We start from the raw sequence: 25,326 nt of genomic DNA, 5'->3' as shown, positions 1-25,326 counted from the left end.
CCCCATCACCGGCTACGCATGGGTCAGCCTTCAGACACGCAGCAGAGAAGAAGGTAAAGAGAAGAATCAAGGAAAGACAAGGACAAAGTAAGGACAGATACTTTACATTGTAGAGATAAAAGAAGAGAAGACATTTCATTTGTTCACAAGCGTCTGTCTCCAGATGTAGGCACAAAACATACTCCCAAAGAGAGGGAGAAGGGAAAGGGGAAGGGGAGGTGGGATCGGGGACAGGGAGGGATGTGGAAAGGAAAGGCATGCAGCCTGGAAAGGAAAGAGCTGCACGAGCTCGAGGTCCCTTGCTTACCACGCAAGTATCCACAAAAGAGTTGTGGGGGGGGGGGGGGGAGGATGGTTGGTAACTAATGTGGGAGGCTACGTTTTGGGCAACTGGCTGTAGTTGTTGGTCAACAATGGCAGAGATCTTTCAGGTTGGGGGGGACACTGTAACAAGCCACAATGTGGCAATCAGGATTGTTAGATTTGTGGATTTTGGAGAGCAAGTAGAAGGTGGATATGCGGGCTGTTGTTGGAGTGAGTGGGGAGATGGATTGAGGGGAGAGGTTCTGGGAAGCGCCTAAGGATTTCTGCAGGGACTACAGGTTATTTTGGACGCAGTACTTCTGCCTTTAGGTGAGTTGTCTCCTTTATTCCTAAATAATTCATTATTCTCAACCAGAACTTTCTGTACATTATTTGTCTGGTACAGGTATCTATGATTAAACAAATTTTCTTACGACTTTCTACCCGGTGAGTGCTATTTATATGACACGAGGTGAGCAATTGAGATGGAGTGATCTCAAAGAAAGATGATCCACAACCATAACTCTAAAGGAGATATAGATGAAGGGAGTGGTCTCTGCTCCCCTTTTGTCCCTCAGGAGGGAGAAGTGGCCATACGCCACATTACTGATTTTCTGTATTTTTACATGTGATTCCTGCTCTCCATGTGATGTCACTGTCAAAGGAATGTGTACTTCCAAGTGATATCAAGTGACCGATGACAAGCTTGAATGCCACTATAACAGAAGCAGATTTTGCTCCCACAAGACAGTGATCTCCTTAAGAAGAAGATTGGGCTAATCATTGAAAGCTCAAGTTTTAACTCTGATTTGATGTAGTCTGAACACTCTGAAGATTTTATGCAATGTGTATTTATACTCTGCAGCTCATTAGTCCATGATCATTTGCAATTCAGAAGTGATTTAGGACTCTCACACTCAATGAAAATACTTTATTATTTTGTAAAAAGCTGTCAATTTTATTTAGTTCCATTTGGTGCTTTATCAGTCCACTTTCCATCGTCATTCTCCTAGATATATAGTCTTAAATATGCTATTCACACATACTTTGCAGGGTTGAAATTGAGGAAGAAGTTTAGCATGGAGCCACCTAGACAGGTACAGTTGCTTCTAATATAAAATCAGAATCTTAAAATATATGAGAGTTTTAACAAATGAAAAATTCAATGCAGAAAAATATTAAATTATGAGGCAGAACTGCAGGCCTTTACTTTCTTTTCAGAGAGAAAAAAACAAATAGTGCTGCCAACACACTCACAAAACCAAAAGAACATGTCATTACACTAGATTTCACAACTGTTAGTTCCTTGGTGAGGAGGGGGATAGGCTGGGAAGGTAAGAGGTAAGGATAAGGGTAAGTCATTGAAGATGAGGGAAGTGCACCTGGAGTGAGAAAGTGGGTAAACAAATGTGGAAGAGACATACTGTGGAGGAGGAGCAGATGAACACGGCAATCCAGCTTATTCAACCTAAACTAACAAATGCGGGGTTGTTGAAGGCAATAAAACCATTTCTGAGAAATCACTTTGTTTTCAACAACAAGTGAAAACAGAAAGCTATTGAACTTGGTCCAAGTAACAGATGATCATCTCCAAACACAATGTAGAGCATTTAAGACTGGCTCTGCTGACTACACTAATTTAAAATCTGTATACAGTGTTTTTTATTCAACAAATGACATTAATAACAATCCTACAAGCTTATATTAATTCCTCTGCAATCCCTTCTTCTTTCGATTTTTCTCACCTTCACATCCACTTCAAATGTTCACTACTCTCCTCCTGTTTCCTGTTCCGCCTCTTGGCCCTCAAAATGTTCAGAGTTTCCAATTTTTATTTCATTTACCTTTTTTCAGTTGTGTTAAGTAGTCAATAGTATTTTGTTCTTCAAAGGAACTTTCACCTCAATCCTTTCGCTAACCACAATTTTTTCCCATGAAATCAGCCAGGACAATGTAGCGTGCATGTGCATGTATCTCACTTCCACAGTTCTGAACAAGGATTTGTCCAAAAGCTACCATCATTATTCATCTTGTTTATGAGCCTATCAATGAATCACCTTTATGGTGAGTTGTTACCTTTGCTGCTTGGATTATTTAATTCTCACCTGGGACTTTAGACTGCGATTTTTCCTTCCCTGTGTGTTGATTTAATGGTCATCTAAATTTAGCCAGTCATATGAAGCATTTTAAAAAGCATGCTCTCTGATAAACTGAGTCTTAACTCTCCAACAGGACTATACTCCCTGGTCCTTTGTACTGACTACCACTTTCAAGTGTTTAATTTCAAGTGTTCAAGTCACTTGAGTTCCTTTCCCATCCTTATTGCAAAACACAAAACTCCAGTGCACACTGTAGTCAAACTCACAAACAAGGCACACATCAGAATTACACTAAAGGACACCAAGACGCTATAACATTCTGATCATAGATGTTATGAATTCAGTATACAAATATCTCTAATGTTTCACGTGTACATCCTACATTAAAAAGTGTAATTTCTAGGCGAAATTAAATTTCTTGAGTTGTTCCAAGTTATAAGTTATCTTTAATGTATTACTTTAGACTAAAATTTATGATGGCTGACTGACCATTAGCAATGTTATGAATATTTCCAAACAAGCAATTTAACGATGAAAACAGCCACCACCAAATAAAGTGCACACAGGACGGGACTGTATTTAGCTAAGTAAATATCTTGGGTTCTAAGAATTAAGGATTCATTCCTAAGCACCATAAACAATTATCTTCTGTGCTATATATACCATTGTACTCTTTTTTCACTATAATTAAAGAACTGGAAGAGTTGCTCAGTAAACACAATAACTGTTTTGATTAAAAATTTTGTGATCTGCTTTTGTGGCTGCACACTATAAATTTTGGCAGCTTTAGTGATGAGTTATGAAGGTCTCTTCTTCCAAAAATTCTGCTGGTGATATGATGCACCTTTTTAAATTTTTCACAATAAATAATTTCCTGTGACTAATTTCTCCCATCATACTTCATGAGTAACTAGTTTATTGGGAGTGGCTGGATCTTGCTGTCCAACGAGCACAATATTCTGGCAAACAACCATGCTGTCAACATTAGACATGGTTATGAACAGATAGCCTAGGAGTTGGTGCAGATTTTTAATCTCTTCTCACACTGGCACAGTTGCACATGCATCACCTCCTCCGCCCTCCTCCCACTGACACCACTCTACCCACAGTCCACCCCAGCAACATTTTGTGCTGGTAGTGTCTCTGTTATCGTCTCACCTTCCCTCAAAGTTAGCCTGTTGTTGGAACGCTCTTTTCTCTTTTTAGTCAGACTAAGTGCTTCTTCCGAGAATTTACTATGCATGTAACCGCTTTCACAACTGAATGGCAGTTCCCTTTCTCGAATCTCTGAAGTTTCTTTAATGCACACTCCCAGAAGTTGGACATCTGTGTCAGCACCTTGGTACAGTCATGTTCTGAGCACCCCAACTTTGAGAGCCAGCAGAGGAACAGCCAAGACTTTGCCAGCATGTGCCCTCGGGCGCAATCCGCAGACTGAGCATGTGTCAGCAGGAGAAGCAATACATCATATTACATGAAAAGTGAACGAAAATAAATTTGTAATTGCGGTTGAAACAGGGTCAAAAGAAAAAACTTTCTACACTATGAATTACTGAAAGGGCCTAATGAGAAATCCTATCTTTTAATATAATTACAACTGAACAAACCAACTGAGTCAATCCATAATCCATCCACTGGGGAATTCTCCCATGTTTGGTAGATTCAAAAATATTTTTAAAATTTTTTTTACTGGTTTTCATTTAGAAACAGTGGCCATTTTAGTTTCAGGTCCCAACCATTCCTTTGCACTTACAAGCATCTGCGGTTTTTTTAAATTATTCAGTAATGGGACCTTTCAAATAAGAAGCATTTAGTTCAGCTCACACTGGACCAGAAATTAAAACCGTGATCAACAAGCTGAATGTATTCCTTAATATATTTCTAACAGCTCAAAGTTATTGGTCACAAATGTAAAAAAACTCAAATTTTGAACAGTATTTTTCCAAAGGAGTAATTTCTCCCCCTTAATATTTTTTGTGCTATAACACTACACACTGTAGTTACTTTTCTTACAGTACCAATGGTGCGAAGCTTACACTTAAAAAAAAGACACTATTTTAAAAAACAAACTTTTCAATTTTTTCCCTTGTTTAGCCTGCAATATCTTTTTTAGGGGACAAGATAAAAATCTGACAATTGCACACTTAACAGATCTTCATGATATCAAACTTCAGTATAAATTTCAACTTTAACATTCAATGGAAAGTTACGGGAAAAAAATTACAAATATGAGTCAAAAATACATTTCTTAATATCTGCAATATCTGGACTAATAGATAAAGTGTATCTGTCACAAGACTTAAACTTATCTATGATCACTTTTTTTTTAATGAGCCAACTAATTACATTATCTTGTTATAATGTGATTTGTTTTTACTACATTGTTCATTCAACAACAGAGAAATTTCATCGGTCAGTTTGGGCGTTAAGTTAAAAGTACACCCAGGCACAGCTGTAAATTCCAGGACAGACAGCTTCAACACATTTTTAAACTTTTTTAAAACAAAGTCCTTGGTCCTAGTGGGTGATAAAGAGTAACAACACAGCTTTGTTTTGACAATCAATATTACCAGTGTCATCAATCCACCACTGTTCACCATTAACAGAAGCCACTGTGTCATTTTGAAGAGTCAGTGGTATAAGTTTTCCACACTGATGAAGTACACTATCAGGGGACTTGAACTTACACTTGAGTAAGTTGTGTGACAAAGGTATAAAACAATGAAAAGGCCTTTAATCTTCAGACAAGTGGTGAATTTTTCTTCCAAGACTTTGGTGTAGAGTTCTTTTATTTTCTCACATTTTACAAAAACATAGACAATCCCTTTTACCTATTGTTTATAGAATTTATAAACATTTCTTGAAGTGGGTCTGCTGCAGACTAGCTTTTGTGACAGCTCACTTATATTATCTTGCAGAACCACCAGAGAAGTAGATCAGTTTGTTTATGGAAGGGTGGTGCTGTTTTATATAGTTTGTTAATTGCAGTTGAAAAGTGTGCACCACTGTACCATTGTGTTCAAGGTAGTCACTTATCACACACAATCTGTGACATACTAGTATACATTGATTTTTATAATAGAATACAAATGGATTAACTGTGGTCTGTTTGTTTACCCAATGGTGCCCTTTTACTTCATCTTTAACAACAAAATAGTAGTTTTCAGAAAATTCGGTAAGTACTGCGCATTCATCAATCACCAAGGTTTTCTTTTTGTCTTTCAGAAATTTACCCTGTGCTTTGGCAATAAAATGATGCATTTTCAAGTTTTCAAGGTTAGCTACCAACACTTCAAAAAACTCTTCTTATGGCTTTGTAATTGCCACCAGTTCCTATCTGTCTTGTGTCACCCATTGTTTGTATTCTATATTGTCAGGCATCAAATCATCATCTTCGCGGTCTTCAAACATGTCAAGTAAAGCTTGTTTGCCTGGACAGTCTTAACATTTTCCCGTGATCATACAACTGTAACTGTCAATATTGCAAACCAGAACTTCCAAAAGGTCTTTATAGTCAAGTAAGATTGCCCACGTCTATCATCAACTTACGTCCTGATGATACAAACAAACAAACACAAACAAACAAACATTATGGGTGCCAAATGCCCCGGCAACAACACACAATTTCAGTCTCAACTCACTAAATTTCGACCATCCAATTTTAATGTCAGGATTTTCTTTTTCAAATTAAGTCAAAAGTTTATTCAAACTACACAACATTAACCTTTTTTGTCCCTGAACCATAGTACCATTTACTTTCAGACAAACAATCTTTTTTCCCAGGCATCACACGGCTGTTATTGTCATCTTCATAAAACCTAATAACCTTCTTGATCACGTTTTCATCTATGAAATTAGATGCATTTTTCTTCTGTATTGCTTATTTACTAACTGCCTTGTTAATTTAACCAAACATTCTGATACATTACATTCATCACCATTTTTGGCTCGACTCCTAAGAATTTGGCAGTAAACTGAATATTAACTTTATCCTCTTTGTCTGAAATTCCACACTTAATCTTTAGCTTTTCTATCAAATCATCACACTCAATTGAAGAATTTTTACAACTTCCTTATGGTTTAGCACAACTTTTGTTTTGAAATGAAACTTCCAAATTCTTTTTGACAGTAGCTGCAACTTATTCCACATTTGCATTCAATGCAAAAGGTATTTTTTTCTTCGGTTAGTTTTTTTTTTACTGTTTCTAGCAGGCCATACACCTAGGATTTCACAAGCTAAATCCACTGTTTTAACGTTTCTGATGAGTCACAAAACGCTTTACGTTAAATGTCATGATCCCATTCTTTGTTAATGACAAATATCTTAGAATAACATGTTGGACAGAATGACTTCTCTAGTATTATACTGATAAAAGAACTTTCATTTTTAAAATAATGATCAAACGTTATTTCTCCCACCCCTTTTGTTATAGGCTTCTTATGTCTCTTAAAAGGGTTCAAGCAAGACTGACCAAAAAGGTGATGAAATTTCTTAAGTATTTAATGTCATGATACATGCACATTTAGTTAGCCCCTGAGCCAACTCTTAAGTAAAACAAGACTTTTTCTTCTTCACAGTAATCTTCAATTAAAATATTGTCTTCAGGAAACACTCCACACGCTCCTACGGCAAGCTTTGTTAATAAGAACACTGATAGGCCACCGAGACTCCACACTTCAAGTGCTCATTGTTACCTGAGTGTGACTGAAAATATGTTGGTGAAAGTGGGAAGACAACACAGAGTTATACAGGCTTGTCTATGATCCTGTATAGCCTTTCAGATGCTATCTGCCAGCTTGCAGAAACTTTCTGCAGAGGACTGTTTCAACAATCAATCATTCATTCATTACTTTAATTTCATGTGTTTAAATTATATAACTGCTATACTTCAATCCTTAGGCGAGATAAATGTATTTTTGACTCATATTTGTATTTTTTTTTTTTGTGTAACTTGCCATTTAATGGCAAAGTTGAAATTTATCCTAAATTTGATAACATAAAGGTCTATTAAGCATGCAATTTTCATATTTTTACCTGGTCCCCTAACACAGATACTGCAGGGCTGAAGAATAACAAATTCAAAAATCTGTTTAACTTTTCTTTTTTGTTAAGTTTAAGCTTATCACCATCAATACTCTAGAAAAAGTGACTACACTGTGTAGTGTAACATCACAAAAAATACTAACATGGAGAAATTACTCCTTCTTTGGAAAAATACAGTTTAAAAATTAATGTTTTTTTTCTGTCAATACCTTTGAGCTATTAAAAATATATCAAGAAACACATTCAGAGAGGTGATCGTGGTTTTAATTTATGGTCCAGTGTCTGCTGAAATAAATGCTTCTTATTTGAAAGATCTGGGGCAACCCATTACTGAATAATTTTAAAAAAACACTGATGCTTGTTAAAAAAAAAAATCTCTTTAAGCCTGAAACAAATATGACCACTGGTTCTAAATCGTAAACAATAAAAAAAAATTGAAAATGTTTTTGGGTCTATTAAATATCAGGGATTTCGCCCAGCAAATTTTTCCTATAATAGTTGGTATGGAATGACCCAACTGTAAGTCGGAACAACCTAATATGTATTATGCAATCTGCATAATAAAACTAATTATATGCCAAGTACAATACAGGCAATATCAAAGTAATAATATTGATAACATTAACCACCTGTATAATTATGTATGTACTGACAATATCTCTTACAATGGCACAATTGCTTACAAGCACATTAATCAGTTTCAATTCACTTACTCCTGCTTTTACTGTGTGTTATTCCATTTCTTGTAGAGAATCGAGTTCTGAACTGCCACTTTTCTCTTCCACTACACTTTTTCTGCTACCAGTTTTAACAATATCAACTTTGTGTATGCATCCACTGTTGCTTCTTGCTTAAGATTCTTTTTTATCCTATTATTCTCATTAACAAGCCTATCATAACAAGCAGATGAGGAAAACACCACATTACATCACACCCCCAAGTCCAATAAATTAATCAATTATGCACAATACAAAAAATAAAGTTATACAGGTGAATGACTGGATGACCTCTTCCGCCAACCAACACAATTATGCTACCTTGCTTTATATAACACGTTTACTTTATTTCTTTTTAACACTATTTACAAACCAAATTAATTCAGGAAATTGGTTTCTCCTTATCAGATATAATTTCCTTACCCATGACAATTAGCTTTATACATAACTTATGGTTTTTCCATATGTTAAGCTGACAAAGCAAATACTGTCATTAACAAAAAGATTCCCCACTACTAATTTCAGATCATTTGGAAACATTTCTGCAGAACTACAACCTCCCTTTCTGTTGCCAATGGTTATGCTTAAGATCTGCTTCACAAATTGAGGCTGTTGTATCCTATCTCCATGTGAATATATTCACTGCAGAATTCCAGAGACTCATAATATCTTTGAAGCTAAGTATATTGTAAGTATTGGTGTTTCAGCCCCATTTCAGAGGTGTACAATCTGACGTGCTACTTACATTATGTAATAGTTCCTTTCATCACTATTACTACATGCGCTTAGTCACATATTTCAGTTATTGTGTGTCCACTGCATCGAAGCGCACAAAAGAACATCCTAGTGAGTTAAAATGTTGAGCACAATACTTCCATTGTTTTGTTAGTTGTGATCCCTGTTAAAACGGCCAACCACCTGTCCTCTCCTCATCAAGTGCATAGGTATCTGCACACTGTGTCATGCAAATAAACTGCTAGACTCGAGATGTAACAATGTTTTTATTTCATAAATTTTTATTAGACTATTTTTCTTAATTACTATTTCCAATGCTCCCAGTGGCTAGACCACAATACACAATACTACAACCCCCTCCTAGAAAATTGAAATCTTGGCTGTGGTGACAAATGCCTAGTGCAGGTCAAGGACTACATTAGGTTGAAATGTGACAATTTGAGTGTTGGTGAAGATGATGAAAGTGAAGGACAAATACAGGTTGTAGTTTCGGTCCAGCCATTTGTAAATGCACTTTGCCATTTTTAACATATTTTCTGTATAAAACGGGAAGATATTAGATAATGGACAAATTATCAAAATATATTCTGATTTATTTCATGTACATGTAATGTACTTAAACTAAGATAATTGCATGGATGGGGGTCCACTACACAATATTTATTGCACCAAATTGCCATATAGCCTAGAATGCAGCACAGAGTTGTTGCCATAAACAACAACGATGAACAAAGATTTTGCATGTTGGTGGCTGTGATTTTATAAAATTATACACTATCACTGACATTGCAACAATATAACATCGTGGTCTTTCATATAAAATGTAAGGTCCCCTTCTGAAGGTATTAAAATGCTGAGATTGGTGGGGCTGTACTAATCTTCATGCACAACACAGTGACAGAATCACAGATAGCATCTTCAATGCAAAAAAGACCATAAGTCCTAATCTACAAAAATCGAATCTGTGCCCCAACATGGGAGTTTTGTACTCTTTAAGATGTTTATCATATCTGTAACAAATTGCAACCTTCGAAGGTAAATGTACGGCCAAGCAGTCTCTATCTGAATACCTTCCTTATCAATCAGTCAAACTTAGAATCTGTTGTGTTTTGAGGGGAAAAGGAAGACAGTCTTAAATACACTAAGTGTAGAAGATGCTAACATGATTGGCTGAAGCAGTAAATGAAATGGAAATTGTTTTGCTGATATGCATATTACTAAGTCAAATACATAAATATATTTATATTCGAAAAAAAAAAAATACTTCAGTGCATCGAAGTTTTAACAAAATTAAGTATGATTCCACTAGAATAAAATTTCACTTTAAATATAGCATTAGGCCTGCAAAGGAGGAAAAGATGTTGCACAAGGGCACCTTTAGTAATTGATTTGACTGTTGTTGGCAGTTTTCTTATGTTTCACTCTAAATTCACCTGGTATCCAAAACCGCTGAAACTGAATATTTTTAGAGCTACATTAAAAGACTACACAAGTGTCATAAGGTATCGAAATTGTGTAATTTCATTTAGATTAACGAATGGCAATATGCAACTATCGATGCGAATGCAATTTTCTCAAGGGGAAAAAAGGAAGCAATAAGCGTAATCAGTACTTACTGAGCCATGAGTGGTGAGTTGACCATCTGGTGGATCTACTGCAACACCCTGTCCTCTAGTGGCTATAGTCATTTTGGCTATTGTTTTTCAGTCCTTAGGGTTGACGGCATGAATTTATAAAAACTAACGTATGTACATAAGTCTTGATATTTCCTATCTACATTACCTGAAATACAAACAAAATTAACTGTCTGTGTACTAATGCCTTAATTGTCAAAATACAAAATGAGCAAATTTTGTTTTAGCTTTTTTATTTACGATTGACGTGTATGTTGAGAGGCGATTAGTCATAATAAATGCCATTATATTCTGACGTCAACAACATTGGAAAATATCCAACATAAAGGCACAAAATGCACTGACATCTAATCATGACCCCCACTTCGATGTCTCATTCCTCAATGTTTTGATGTCTTTGGCTTTTTCACAGAACTGAAAACACTACATGAATGTCAATACTGGGCATGACGATATCACACAGATCACTGCACACATGTTATTCTCGAGGAAATATCTTCAGAATACCAACAAAGTCCAACGCCTTAAGAGCGCTCTCTATATCCGACATGTAATGGCAGGATTAGTTTACTCATTTATTGTGAAGTGGTTATTCTGATGCATAGATCCGAAAGAAGGGCTTGAATATTGCTCCTGGAAACAGTTTTCAGTCTGCTGAGACCTTGCTGTCTTTCAATAGACTTCAAATATGGCAAATACGAAGCACGGACGTCCGATGTTCTTTTAGCAGGAAACAGGAACAGTCACACGCTCAGCGCTCAAAATATTTTAGGTCTACGAGTTTCCTGTATTTCACGTCTATGCAAACACTCCAACCGTCATAATTCTTCCTAAATACTCTATTTCTTGTGCCCGGCTACGTACAAAATGGCGACTTAGCAATGATCAGTCCAAAGAGTTAGTACGTAAAATAAGAACGATTAAGCGCTGACACAAATTTTTAACTTACTCGCACGACAATATTCTGCCAGCCATCCCCCAGAACTACAGATTTATGCACTAATCTTCTACACGAATGTTCTGGGAAAAACCATTTCACTTTGACGTAAGTTTCGCAGCACTGTGTAAACACGACTGCGCGAGTCACCGGTAATACAGGAGCTTTAATTCGACTGCATGAGTTGCCATACGACTTTCCAGACTGTTTGTTTGTACGAATATTCTTAATAATTTTGCTTAGAACTTGATAAAACACCTTCCAGGTTCTGATAGGAAAGTCAATTACTACTGGAGTGTACTACTTCATTCTATCAGCTGTGTCACTTGATATATCATCGCTTCTTGTTTAACGAGAAAGTAACTCCTCGCACTCAGTTTCAGCCATCGATTTCTGTGATGCTGTTTCTTTAAAGTACGGCAGGTTTACAGAATACAACACTAACTTTGCTCACCTTTTCTAAACCGTGGTTCCCTACAGTCGTGTTCTTTGATGCCTCAAAGCTATCATAGATGCAGACTGTCAACATTCGATTTATAAAAAACATCTGAAACCCTGCAAATTTTCTACTGAAACTCAACAGACGCATGAACGGATTTTTGCATGTTCAGTCGAGTCCTAGCGTTCGTAAATGGCACTGATCTTCTGATGCTAGTAGAAAATTTATTTTTCGCTTTTAATAAAACGCCCCCAGTACCAACGACACAACGAAAACATTCAACATAAAATTTTCTTTCCTGAAGTTAAAGAAATTTGGCATTGTCGGGAAGAAGTCAGTCGTGTAAATATGAACTCTTCAGATAAAATTATAAAGAAATCTGTGTAATTTTTTTCCATCCGATCACAATTGCGCAAAAGTGTACTGCGTTTGTGCCGCCTAGTAGATTTAAAGGTACGCGACGACTCAATCACGGCTTGTGTCCGCTATGGAATCAAGGCATGCGGTCGAGATACGGAATTTACGGAAGTAAATATTGCTGAATAAAGCTTGACGAGTGTGTAAACAATATAGGTGACTTATTCGATCTTGATTAGATATTAAGAATAGAATTCTGTTTGCAAGCTCGAAACCGTTCTGCGACCAACAATATATAATATCGTAAGTACGCGGCGCTTTTTAAATAAGTGTTGAAAGCATTGATTGATAGCAGAAATTGCCTCCTCCAGATATTCGTAGAGTATGTGTCACTTACGTAGCTTTACTTGTTGCGAATCACGAATAAAGATAGTAGTTACTGTAATTACATTTTAGATAATTATACATCGTATAGTATTTCAAGCCTGTTATTCCCATTTCATTCATTTCTATATTTAAAGTAAATTTCTTGGTCTGATATAACTTTGGATACTAAACAGCAAGGTCAACAGCGCCCAAAAAAGTTTTGGAAATAACGCTTGATATAGTCTTAATATCACAGAAACGAACAAATGTCAGTGACTCCGTTTAATAATAATGTTGTTTGCTTAGTTTTTTTACTAACCCTTCCCTGAGTCTTAATGTTATGACTTAATACTGCAACCCACCAAGTATTCGAATGAAGAACATAACAATGTTAATTCTTTTTATCTGAAACAGAATTTGTATGTTGAAAGTAGAAATTACGTTTGTTAATTTTTTTTCAAAAACATCGAGAGTGCAATGCTGTGCGGTGAGGCATGATGAATGTCTAACAGAAGCATCACATTATATGTTTTTCCCTTGTGGCTGCATTATGCTCAACAACCTCAGTCAAAATGGAAGGTTTCAAAATATTGTTAAATGAGGTTTCTGAAGACACATAGTGAATTTCGAAAGGGCAGTTAGATATTACATAATTCACAGTGGAGCAACGTTACCTGTGCAACATTTGAAATAATATTTATGCAAACTATAAGTCGTCTTCTTTTCAGGCATTAGTCTGTGGCCTGAGCCATGCCCAAAAAAAGAAAATCATTCCTATTTTATTCCGTAGGTCTTCCAGTCTCTCTCTTCTCATATGGCTTATAATTCAGATTCTTTTGGGGAGATATGTGACCTGACATTCTCACGAGGTGGTGTCTGCAATCTTCAGGATACTTTTCAATTTTTCATTCCTGTTGAAAATATTTAATTCTGTTCTGATATCTTGTAATTGTGTTTCTTTTCCTGCAGACTTGCCTTAGGTACATCATCTGTGCTGTTTGAAATTTTTTGTGTTAACACAGCTTTTGCTTCCATAGGATAACACAGGAACAGCCATCACTTCATAGAATTTCATGATGGCCTCCGTTTATGGCCCATTGTTCTGTTAATGGTGACACAGACAGCTTGGCATTTGTAATTATTATTTTCAATATCAAATCAAAATTGGATCTTACAGCACAGGTTGAATAAGATTTGAGAGACTAGTTCTAAAACTGAATTATTCAAAGAGTTTTTGATCTGACTGGACATTTTCTTCTGAATGCCATTACATAATAAATATTTTTGAATAATAAAGGAAATGTTAATTTTTTCTACATAACCATAAAAATAAAAATGAGAATACTAGGTAATAAATGGAGGCAGTAATTAAGCTAGTTTAAAAAAATATATAGATTTACATTTTCTTGATTTGTCTGTCACAAGAAACAGTACAGGACTGATCTGAAGTTATGTACACGGAGTTAGGAGTAATTGTAGAGTAGCTAATAACCATATAAATAGAGAATAAGTAAAATGATGAATTCATACAGAAACAGTTCTTCATGTTAACACAGATAAAGTTGTAAATCAGATGTAGCATGATGGGTAACATTTTTGCTGTTACATTCATATTCTGCAAGACACTACATGCATATATGCTCTTGTACACACTCCTCAAAATCTGCCACTACTAAGATCTCTGTAGGATATACCCGTAAGTAGGAATATTAGTAATATTTTCCCTGATTTGATACCATGATACCCACAACAGACTGGTACTTGACTCAGTAAGAATTCTCAGTTTTTTAAACAATTTTTAGTCGTTCCGACGACTACTTGTAGTTATTATTCTTACTGCCCTTTTCTGCAGTTTAAAAATGGTATTCAAGTTTTGTGTTTTCAATTCCCACGAAAGAATCCCATGACAAAGAATTGAGTATACATGAGAGTAAGTGTGTCACCACAAGACATTTGCTGTCATAAACAAATGAGAACCCCAAAAGTAAAACATGCAGATGACATTCTTTTTGCCAACGTCTTTTTGTGTACATTCCATGTTACTTGGCAGTCAATATTCACCCCTAAAAATCATCTATAGTTTGATGTGTATGCTTAACTGAAGCAATACCAATGCATTTTCTGTAACATGCAATACCAAGGGGTTTGGGGGGAGGGAGGGGGGAGGAAGTACTTTGTGCCCGCCACAAATATTTTAAAAAATCAAATTTTGTTAATGATTGTTAACTTTTAAGAACTGCTTACTCTTTAAATAAGAACTGATGGAAAACCTGAAAATACTTTTTAGCACAATCTTAGCATACCAATATATGTTCCATAACGTGTAAGGGAGGGGTACATCTTAATCACCACAAAATTTTTTTAAAAAAGTACAAATTTCATTCATTGTCATTGATTTTTATTCACAATACAGTTTTTTAAGATATCTAGATTTGTAAGAAGGGCCCTTAACCTAAAAATATGAATATGACAAATGTTTGCAAAAAGTCACATGTGCCGCTAAGACTTAAATTTTACTGAAAAATTATGGAACCTGGAATAAAAAACAGTGAACTTTATTTTTCTTCAAAATTTTAAAATATGAAGCACATGACAAAAGTACACAATTTTCAGAAGATCTTGGCCCCCACATTGTTACTGCAAAGGTTAAAGGGCCATAATTGTTTTCAGTCTTTGTGCATACTATTCATTTTATTTATGTTCAATGGCAGTTTATTACATACAGTGTATCACCTATAAGCTGATGATTTTTACTGGTGCTGCCAGAAGCGGAAAAAACTGGCATTAGTTGAAAGGTATCCATCTGTGTCCGAGTGCAGCCAATATGAAACTACAACTAGATGTGAAGTATTGGTGTAAACTTAGTTGAGGATCATGGTGCCAACACTGTGTGAAGCGGCCAATGCTGCCTTCTTCTTACAGCTGCCCTCCCCTCCCCCAACAGTCCTACACAGGGGCAAAGCATGTGTCCTGGCATTCCTGATGGCAGCCACTGTGTGAATCGTCAACTTATTCTGAATAAGGTGTACTGTCTAATTGTAAACGTCCTTGAGGGTTCAGTTTCCATTCTGTAATGGGTGTGTTTCATCAGCTGTTATGATGTTGCTGTGGTCAGCAAAGAGAACTTTCTGTCCTTGTGTTATACTGCCAGGGAATTCAAGGGTTGGATAACAACAATATTATGAAATGGATAGATTGTTTCTCACAGCTTAGAAGAAACTAAAAGTGTTGTAGGTTGCAGCACAAGAATGTAATAAATACTTTGACAATAACAAAGAATATGTTTTGTACTTAATAATAAGGATAAAAATGATGGTACTACCCAATAAATGGAGGCAATCGTTAAGCTAGTTCAAAAATTGTGTAGAGGTACATTTTCTTGGTCTTTTTGCCACAAGAAACAAGGCAGACCCTGAAACTGTGTACACAAAGTTATTCTTGTGCCCGTCTGTGACTCCATGCCTCTGCTATGTGGCGAGTAGCAATCTAATTCCTTCATAATACTACTGTCTGGAAAGTCATTGATGTATGCTAAGAACAGAATTGTACTCAATACATTACCCTGAAGAACAAATGTGTTTATATGTTGGTTGTCTAACAGTTGTTTTACTGAAAATTTATCAACAACAGATGTGTGAACTATCGACTTTCTGCACATTGTAAGAGTGAAACCATTCATTCCTCTTGCACCTGGTGCTCCTAGATTGTTTAGTAGTGTTGTATGGTCAACAATGTCAAAAGTCTTGGACATCTAAATCTACATCTGTGCTTTGCAAACCACTATGAAGTTCATGGCAAAGGGTACATTCCAGTGCACCAGTTATTAGCCCGTTTTCCCATTCCATTCATGTATGTAGTGCAGTAAGAATGATTGTTTAAATGTCTCTGTGCCTGCTGTAATTAATTCTGTCCTCATGATCTCTGTACGAGTGATACATAGGGATCAGCATCACTGTGACGCTCTCACGTGTCAAACAAATCTGTGACATTCATGCTGCACTTCTCTTTATACATTCAATATCTTGTATTAGTCCTTTTTGGTAAGGGTGCCACATACTTCAGCAGTATTCTAGAATGGGTTGCAATCTCCTCCAGAAAGGGATTGCATTTCCCCAGAATTGTACCGATAAACTGAAGTCTGCTGCCTGCTTTACTCGTGTCTGAGCCTGTATGACTGTTCCATTTCATATCCCTACAAGATATTGCACACAGGTATTTGTATGAGTTGGCCTATACCAGCTGTGACTCATGGAGATTATAATCATAAAATATATTTTTTCTCATTTTGTGAACTGCACAATTTTACATTTCTGAACATTTAAAGCTAGTTGCCAGTATTTCCACCACTTTGAAACCTTATCATGACCTGACCGAATATTTATGCAGCTTCTTTTGGACAGTACTTCATTATAGATAACTGTATCATCTGGAAAAAGTCTGAGGTTACTATTAATATTGTCCACGAGGTCATTAATATACAACATGAACAATAAGGCTCCCAACGCAATTGCCTGGGGCGTACCTGAAGTTGCTTCTACATCTGATGATGACTTTCTATCCAAGATAACCTGCCACATCCTCCCTACGCAAAAAAATCCTCCAGCCAGTCAAATTTCGCTGGATACACCATGTTATTGTGCTTTTGACAATAAGTATAGATGTTGTATTGAGCCAAATATTTTTTGCAAATGATGAAATACTGCATCTACCTGACTGCCCCGATTCGAAGCTTTCAGTATGTCATTTGAGAAAAGTGTGAGTTGGACTTCGCAAGATTGATGTTTCTGGAATCAATGCTGGTCGGCCTGAAGGAGGTAACTCTGTTAGAGATACTTCATTGTCAACAAAGGGGGAAAAAAATCAATCATCAGCTTTGTTGAAATGTTCTGCAGCTGCTGGAAAACAGCTATGAACCAAATTATAAACACCTTATTACATTTGATTTCAGAATACGTTCAAAGGTTCTAGAACAAATCGATGTCAGGGGTACTGGACTGTAGTTTTCTAGATCACTTATATTACTATTCTTGTTAATGGGTGTGACCTGTGCTTTCTTCGAACTACTGGGTATGGTTTTTTTGTTTGAGGGACCTACAGTAGATTATCAACTGCAAATTTGCAAATTCAATGTATAATCTGACAGGGATTCTATCAGACCCTGGAGCTTTGTTCAGTTTTAATGATTTCAGCTGTTTCTCAACACTAATGACACTTAACACTTATTTTATTCACCTTTTCAGGGGTATGAAGATTAAGTTTGGACAATTCTCTTGGTTTTTCGTTGTACAGGGACATTTGAAAACAGAGTTCAGCAGTTCAGCTTTTGTTTTGCTACCCTCAAATTCAGTTCCAGTCTCGTTCCTAGGTGACTGGACACTAATTTTAGTGCCACTAACAGCCTTCACATACAGCCAGATTTTATTTTGATTTTGTGAAAGATCATTTGACAAAATTCTGCTTTTGTAGTCATTGAAGCCTTCGGGCATTGCTCTTTTGATTGCCAAACACACTTCATTCAGCATCTCTCCATTTATAGCACTATGCTTTGTTTTACACCTATTATGCAGTAGTCTACCTTTCTTTAGAACTTCTTTACAGTGACTGTATACTACAGAGGATCCCTCCCATTATGAACTGTTCTACTGGGTACGCATCTATCCAATGCATGGTCAACTGTTCTACATGATCCTCCCCCTCGTTAAAAGTATCAAGCTCCTCATTCAGATATGTCGCTACTACTTTTTTTTGTCTACTTTACTGAATGTGTACACCTTTCTACTTGTTTTGGTTGTCCTCTGCACTTTGGTAACCAGTGTTGCCACAACCACATTGTGGTCACTGATACCAGTATTGATGTGGACAGACTAAAGGCGTTAGGTCTATTTGTTGCCATTAGATCATATATATTTTCATTATAAGTGGGGTTCTGAACTATTTGTTGTAGGAAGTTTTCAGAGAAGGCATTTAGTAAAGCTTCACAGGATGTGTTGTCATGCCCACCACCAACAAAGCTGTAATTTGCCAGGTAATTGTTGGGTGATTAATGTTTCCACTGATGATTACTATATGATTGGGAAACTTGGATACAAGTGAACTGAGGATTTATATGGTGTTTTTGGTTAAATCAGGAGATGAATCTGCTGGGCGACAGAATCCAATTACCATTTTATGCTTGCTCCTGATACTGAGACTTGCCCAAACAGTGTCACATGCAACTTCAGTGTCTGTCTCGGTGGATTTGAGTTTCTTGCTTACTGTGACAGATGTACTACCTCTGTTTCCCATTAGCCTATCATTTAGATATACAATCAATTTTTTTCCAAAAATCTTGCTGCTATTTCAGCTTTCTGTACATAGAATTGTGTTCAATCCAAAGAGAGAGAGAGAGAGAGAGAGAGAGAGAGAGAGAGAGAGAGAGAGAGAGAGAGAGAGAGAGAGAGAGAGAGAGAGAGAGACCCTGGTTCAGTCCTTCTACTTGGTTTGGAATCAGGCGATGATGATCAACTCTGGGGACAATGCTGCTAGTTGTGGGCATTGTTGAAACACAATGCGCAAGGCTGGTTTTCTCAACCTTCTTTGCCAGTCACTGAAATGACCCAAGTATGACCACTGAGACAAGGCAACAGGCACCCTGTGTTCCAGTGTGTGCCACAATCTGAAATTTGTTGCACTCTGTTCCCTCAGTGGCTTCCAAAATACCCTCTTCAAAATGTTGAAAGAGGCACCCAGGCATACACATTGTGAGCACCTGGTGTTCCTTCCCTCCCTTTGTCACAATTTCACTAAGGGGTACCATTATTCAATGTACTTGTGAATTTCCGATGAGTAGTAGACCCTACTCTTTTGTGTTTGCCTGCTCTTGACGCAGGACAAAACAAATATCCCCAAAATATGTTACATGAGTCGTACTGGCTAAGTTTCAGTTTCAGTGAAAGACAGCACCTCGAACTTGTTGGTTAGGGTGATTGGTATGACACCCTATGTCCTCCCTGGTCCCCATCTACCCTGTACAGTACACCTAGGTCTACCGTTGACACACCACACGCAGTCAAGTGGACAAGTAAAGACAGATCCCATACTTCCTGCAGAGGAGATAGCATCCACAGAAGAGGATGGTACTTGAGGTACCTTTTGTACTGCAATCACAGGTACACAATTCTCTGTAGCTTTTTCAACACATCAGTTTGTAGCAGTTACCTGAATTAAAGTGCTCATTTACTATATGCTCTCTATGCACACCTTCAGAACAGGAATTAAGATCTCACCTACACCTGTTTGCGGCTCATGGTCTAGTGGCTACCATTGTTGCCTCTCAATCAGGGGGTTCCAGGTTTGATTCCCAGCCCGGTTGAGGATTTTCTCCACCTGGGGATTGGGTGTTTGTGTTATCCTTATAATTTCATTGTCATTCGGGAAAGGGGCGAGAGTGGACAGTGCAAAGATTGGAAACTTGTACGGGTGCCGATAGCCACCCAGTTGAGTTCCCCACAAACCAAGTACCATCATCATCATCATCTCACCTGCACCCCCTGACTTCTTGCTTTTTAATTTCTGTTTTGTCTTCCTGACTTCGAACTATGTTGTTTGGAATATTATTTTACGTGCTGTGTAAGCCACTACAGGTGCTACATATATTTTAGGAAAATTCTGTTGCAACTTCTTCATGATGTTGTTGTTGTGGTCTTAAGTCCTGAGACTGGTTTGATGCAGCTCTCCATGCTACTCTATCCTGCGCAAGCTTCTTCATCTCCTAGTACCTACTGCAGCCTACATCCTTCTGAATCTGCTTAGTGTATTCATCTCTTGGTCTCCCTCTACGATTTTTACCCTCCACGGTGCCCTCCAATACTAAATTGGTGATCCCGTGATGCCTCAGGATGTGCCCTACCAACCGATCCCTTCATCTAGTCAAGTTGTGCCACAAATTTCTCTTCTCTCCAATTTATTCAATACATCCTCATTAGCTACGTGATCTATCCATCTGATCTTCAGCATTTTTCTGTAGCACTACATTTTGAAAGCTTCTATTGTCTTTTTGTCTAAACTATTTATCGTCCATGTTTCACTTCCACACATGGCTACACTCCATACAAATACTTTCAGAAACGACTTCCTGACACTTAAATCAATACTCGATGTTAACAAATTTCTCCTCCTCAGAAATGCCTTCCTTGCCATTGCCAGTCTCCGTTTTATATCCTCTCTACTTGAACCATCATCAGATATTTTGCTCCCCAAATAGCAAAACTCGTTTACTACTTTAAGCGTCTCATTTCCTAATCTAATTCCCGCAGCATCACCCGATTTAATTCGACTACATTCCATTATCCTTATTTTGCTTTTGTTGATGTTCATCTTATACCTTCCTTTAAAATATTCATTTGCAAAATTTGCCAATTCCTGAGGATTTTCTTGTATTCTACCCCCATCTTTCCATCTTTGATCTGTGTGTTATACTTGTGTGCTTTTCCCAGTTTCTTGTTTTATGACATCTCACACTACATTGCTTTTGTTTCTTTATGTATTATTTTGTCATTGAATGGTGTTTTTTTCCAGCAAATATTTCCCTCCTGCACATTTTTTTATACCTGTGATGATGATGTAAGAACTGTAGATCAGTGTAGTGCTTTTGAAAATAACTGAGAAATTTTTAGCATGTGGGAGAACTTCCTAGTATGTACCCACAGTTAACAATTTGGTTTCTTTAGCTGCTGTTGTGGAAGTGGCTTCTTTTGGAAATGTCTCCTCAAAACTTAATTTAAACAACATGCAGGATTTAGAGATCTTGGCATACACACTGTTTTCCAAATACACTTCATCCCAGATTTGATTTACCAGTGCCCTAGGAAAAATTATGTAATTTTAATTTCAAAAAGATCCTTACGTAGGTCTGTTCTTTTGAGGGTTTTACAAAGCTGATCTCCATCTTTGTTATCTGACAGTAATGATAAGAAAGGCCAAGATCTTTTATCAGTGCTTTACAATTTCTCTTGCCAATGTCTGCAAATATGTACTTGGTAAGACTCGTGCTGAACCTTTGGATGGTGTAGTAGCTGTGTTTATCATTTGTGTCACACCAAGAGTGATCAGAATGTTAGAAAGTTATTACTAATTTCAATGACAACACCTATGTTAATGTTTGCACATAATATTTACACAAAATATTATGTTAGTTTTGGGGACTGAGACTCTTTGCAGGACTTCAGTTAATTTGACAAAGAAAGTTAAACATTATCACTATGTGAGACAGACAAGCAGAGCAGAGCAGGGGGGGGGGGGGGGGAGAGAAGAGAGAGAGAGAGAGAGAGAGAGAGAGAGAGAGAGAGAGAGAGAGAGAGAGAGAGAGAGATCTTCTCTAGCTTTAAGGTGCAGCAGTAACAGATTTGTGTGGTGATAGCATCATATGCTGTATTTCATTATCTCTACATCAGTGCTCTGTAATGCATACCACCATGCTGTTTGAGACTGTACTTCTGCTAATTCTACTTAAAGCTGTTGTACTTTACTTTTAATGGACTGCATATTTTGTATAAAAAACAGGTAATTCTGAACAAATTCCTGTGAGGTATGTGTACTCTGGTGTATATGGTGAAGAAATCTCTAAACTGGTTTGGGATACTTTTAAGGGAGTAGAGCCTGTTGTCACAATTTGTCATAAAAAAGACCTAGTCCTCCTACCCATGACAACTGGCACTTGACCATGTGTGGTCCCATACTCGCCTACTATATAGTCACTAATTAAGTCCACCGATCTCCCTTTGTCAATACTGTTGAGGTGCAGATCATGTCTAGTTCAGCACCATCTTGAAATAGTACCTGTCAGCACCATGGCAATGTGCATCTAGTCAACAGTAGTCAGCGCCATCTCCAGTTCTGCATTGGCTTGCTGTACAATACTGCCAAGATGAGATCGATCATGTTGTCGAAACAGCTCAGCTTTGCTCACATTGGTGCCATCAGTTCAGAAAGCTGTCTTATTCATATCATGACCTATGGGTTTTTAAAGTGTTTTCTTAGCCCTTTTTTCATAGACTTGATCAGCCTCTATAGATTGCTCCCCCTTGGCAAGAGTAATGTAATTTTGGGCAAGACCCTTAATCGTCCTAATGGTCATTGCCTGGTAATCAATGTTGAACTTGTAGTACAGAGTAACACTAACCTCTGTGTAATGTGTATTGTTTGTACGAAGGGGATGAAAATTAGTGATTGTGTCCTTTCTTCATTTGGACTACCTAAGCCCGTTTGTTGTCTTTTTTTTTAATAATAGAAAACTTCTTTTATGCTACCCCTATTATAATCTGGTTGTTTCGCAGCGATCTTAGAAGTTACAATCGTGGGCCATATCTACCACACATAAATACTAAGTCTTACCCATTGGTCACCTAACGCAGAATTCGGATGGGAAAATGTTGGCCATATATAATACACATGACTTCATGTATTGTATAGAACAAATTAGTCTTGAAATCCGCCACAGGAACAAGATGGAAATACTGCATATATTTCATCCCTATAGACGGTGGAGTCTTGTACGTATCTGTTGGTGTGTGGGTGGCATAATTGTTTGTCCTTTTTGTGTGTGTGTGTGTGTGTGTGTGTGTGTGTGTGTGTGTGTGTGTGTGTGTGTTAAAAATGATTATCCTCAAATAATTTTTGTCTGCTCTGTCAAAAGATTACAATTTCGTAAATGTATATCAAGGGAACAGTTAGGATTTGTAGCTTCCAAAATAATGGGCCTTTTTGTTGTGCAGCACACATGTATCTGATAACTTCTTCTGCTGTTTCAGTATTCAAGATACACTATTTAAACTTCCCAGCAATTACACCATACCTAATGATAGCTTCAAAATAACTATAATATATATCTAAAAACAAAGATGATGTGACTTACCAAACGAAAGCGCTGGCACGTCGATAGACACACAAACATACACACAAAATTCTAGCTTTCGCAACCAACGGATGCTTCGTCATGAAAGAGGGAAGGAGAGGGAAAGACGAAAGGATGTGGGTTTTAAGGGAGAGGGTAAGGAGTCATTCCAATCCCGGGAGCGGAAAGACTTACCTTAGGGGGGGAAAAAAGGCTCTGTATATGTGTGCTTGTGTCTGTATACGTGTGGATGGATAAGTGTGTGTGTGTGTGTGTGTGTGTGTGTGTGTGTGTGTGTGTGTGCGCGCGAGTGTATACCCGTCCTTTTTTCCCCCTAAGGTAAGTCTTTCCGCTCATGGGATTGGAATGACTCCTTACCCTCTCCCTTAAAACCCACATCCTTTCATCTTTCCCTCTCCTTCCCTCTTTCCTGACGAAGCAACCGTTGGTTGCGAAAGCTAGAATTTTGTGTGTATGTTTGTGTTTGTTTGTGTGTCTATCGACGTGCCAGCGCTTTCGTTTGGTAAGTCACATCATCTTTGTTTTTAGATATATTTTTCCCACGTGGAATGTTTCCCTCTATTATATTCATAACTATAATATATGCTATTTTTCCTGTCCTCATATCAGAGGAATTTGGTTACTTACTATATTTGATAGGATATCAATATGTGTATTCCACCTTAAGTGCTTATCCACATTTACTCCAAGGAATTTGAATGTCTCAACTTTTTCCATAAATTGATTGTTGTGTTGTATTTTACATTCCACACATTTTGAATGTTTGGTTTTGAAATTTCAACCCATTTAACTGGAACCAGTTTTCCTCGGTATCTAATGGTCTCGTGATAGAGCATAGAATTTTTTCTGTATCATCTGAAAAGAGAACTGAAGGAAAATTTAAACTTACAGATAAGTCATTTACATAGAATAGGAACGTAATTGCCCCCAAAAAGGAGCATTGACACACACCTTGTGATATTGTATTTCATTTAGAATAATAATTCACTACACTTGAAAGTAATAGCTGCCCTTTGTAAAATAGAAAGCCATTTCAGAGCATTGCCCTTAATCCAATATTTAATGAATTTTTAGAGAAGCAAGGCAGGGTTTACTACATCAGAGACTTTTGTAAGACCACAGGAGATATCTACAACATTTGTCTGACCAAATGTTTTGCATATCTTTTCACTAAAGTTATTCGCTACATCCAGACTGGATACTTGCTATAATTTTGTATAGTAAAATTTTGGATCTGGTTTGCAGCTACAATCTCTGACACCTTCAACAGCTTCCCATGTCTTCCCTTGGCCCTTTTTTGAACAGAGGTCTGTTTTTGATACACTTCAAAATGTAGTGGAGATGCTATTATGTGATGCTATTTAGTGAGTAGCACATCACACCCAACAGTGTTTTTTATGAGAATATAACATTTTCCACATCCATTATTGAGACTTAAAAAAAACTGTGAAATAATCAGCTTCTTGGTGGAGTCTGGAGGGTTGTACTTTACTCTGATACTCAGATATTTGAGCTGGGTTTACAGTAATGTTATCATTTACTTTAATCCTATATATGACTACCAACTCTTAAACCTAACTCTGGTTTGACTGTGCGCCACACTGACTTGTCTTACTTTTTTGGTTGTAAAATGAACTTATTGTTTATCATTTGTCAGATGCATTCACACTTTTTTTTTTGAAATGTAGGTGTACAATGTCTAACATACACAGTAAAATGCCTGTTTTTAGTGTATCTCAATTCCTTGTGGAGTTGCCTCTTCATGGCATTGGAAACTTTTATGCTATGGTTATTTATTTACATTT

The 25,326-nt window shown here is 37.1% G+C and overlaps 2 protein-coding genes across 9 annotated transcripts in view; one reads left to right on the top strand and one right to left on the bottom strand.

The window, feature by feature from the left end:
- Positions 1-11,412, bottom strand: part of LOC126163053 (probable ubiquitin carboxyl-terminal hydrolase FAF-X) — a 331,505-nt gene extending 320,093 nt beyond the window's left edge. Inside the window, exons 1-2 of the mRNA XM_049919945.1 lie at positions 10,772-11,412; positions 10,514-10,679 (exon numbers count right to left, since the gene is read on the bottom strand). Of these exons, the coding sequence (XP_049775902.1) occupies positions 10,514-10,585 (72 nt within the window). The 5' untranslated portion in view covers positions 10,586-10,679; positions 10,772-11,412. The remainder of the gene's footprint in view (positions 1-10,513; positions 10,680-10,771) is intronic.
- Positions 11,413-11,475: 63 nt separating this feature from the next.
- Positions 11,476-25,326, top strand: part of LOC126163054 (uncharacterized) — an 83,816-nt gene continuing 69,965 nt past the window's right edge. For 2 of the 8 annotated variants that reach the window (XM_049919947.1, XM_049919946.1), the window contains exon 1: positions 12,008-12,567. The gene's annotated coding sequence lies outside the window, so the exon portion shown is untranslated. Of the gene's footprint in view, positions 11,577-11,865; positions 11,883-12,007; positions 12,568-25,326 lie in introns of those variants that run through there. The other 6 variants (XM_049919951.1, XM_049919953.1, XM_049919952.1 and 3 more) reach the window with 6 other exon arrangements.

Source organism: Schistocerca cancellata, chromosome 2 (genome assembly GCF_023864275.1).
Source record: "Schistocerca cancellata isolate TAMUIC-IGC-003103 chromosome 2, iqSchCanc2.1, whole genome shotgun sequence".
Lineage (NCBI taxonomy): Eukaryota > Metazoa > Arthropoda > Insecta > Orthoptera > Acrididae > Schistocerca > Schistocerca cancellata.
Note: the sequence above shows the minus strand (reverse complement) of the source record. Positions and strands in the feature narration are given on the sequence as shown.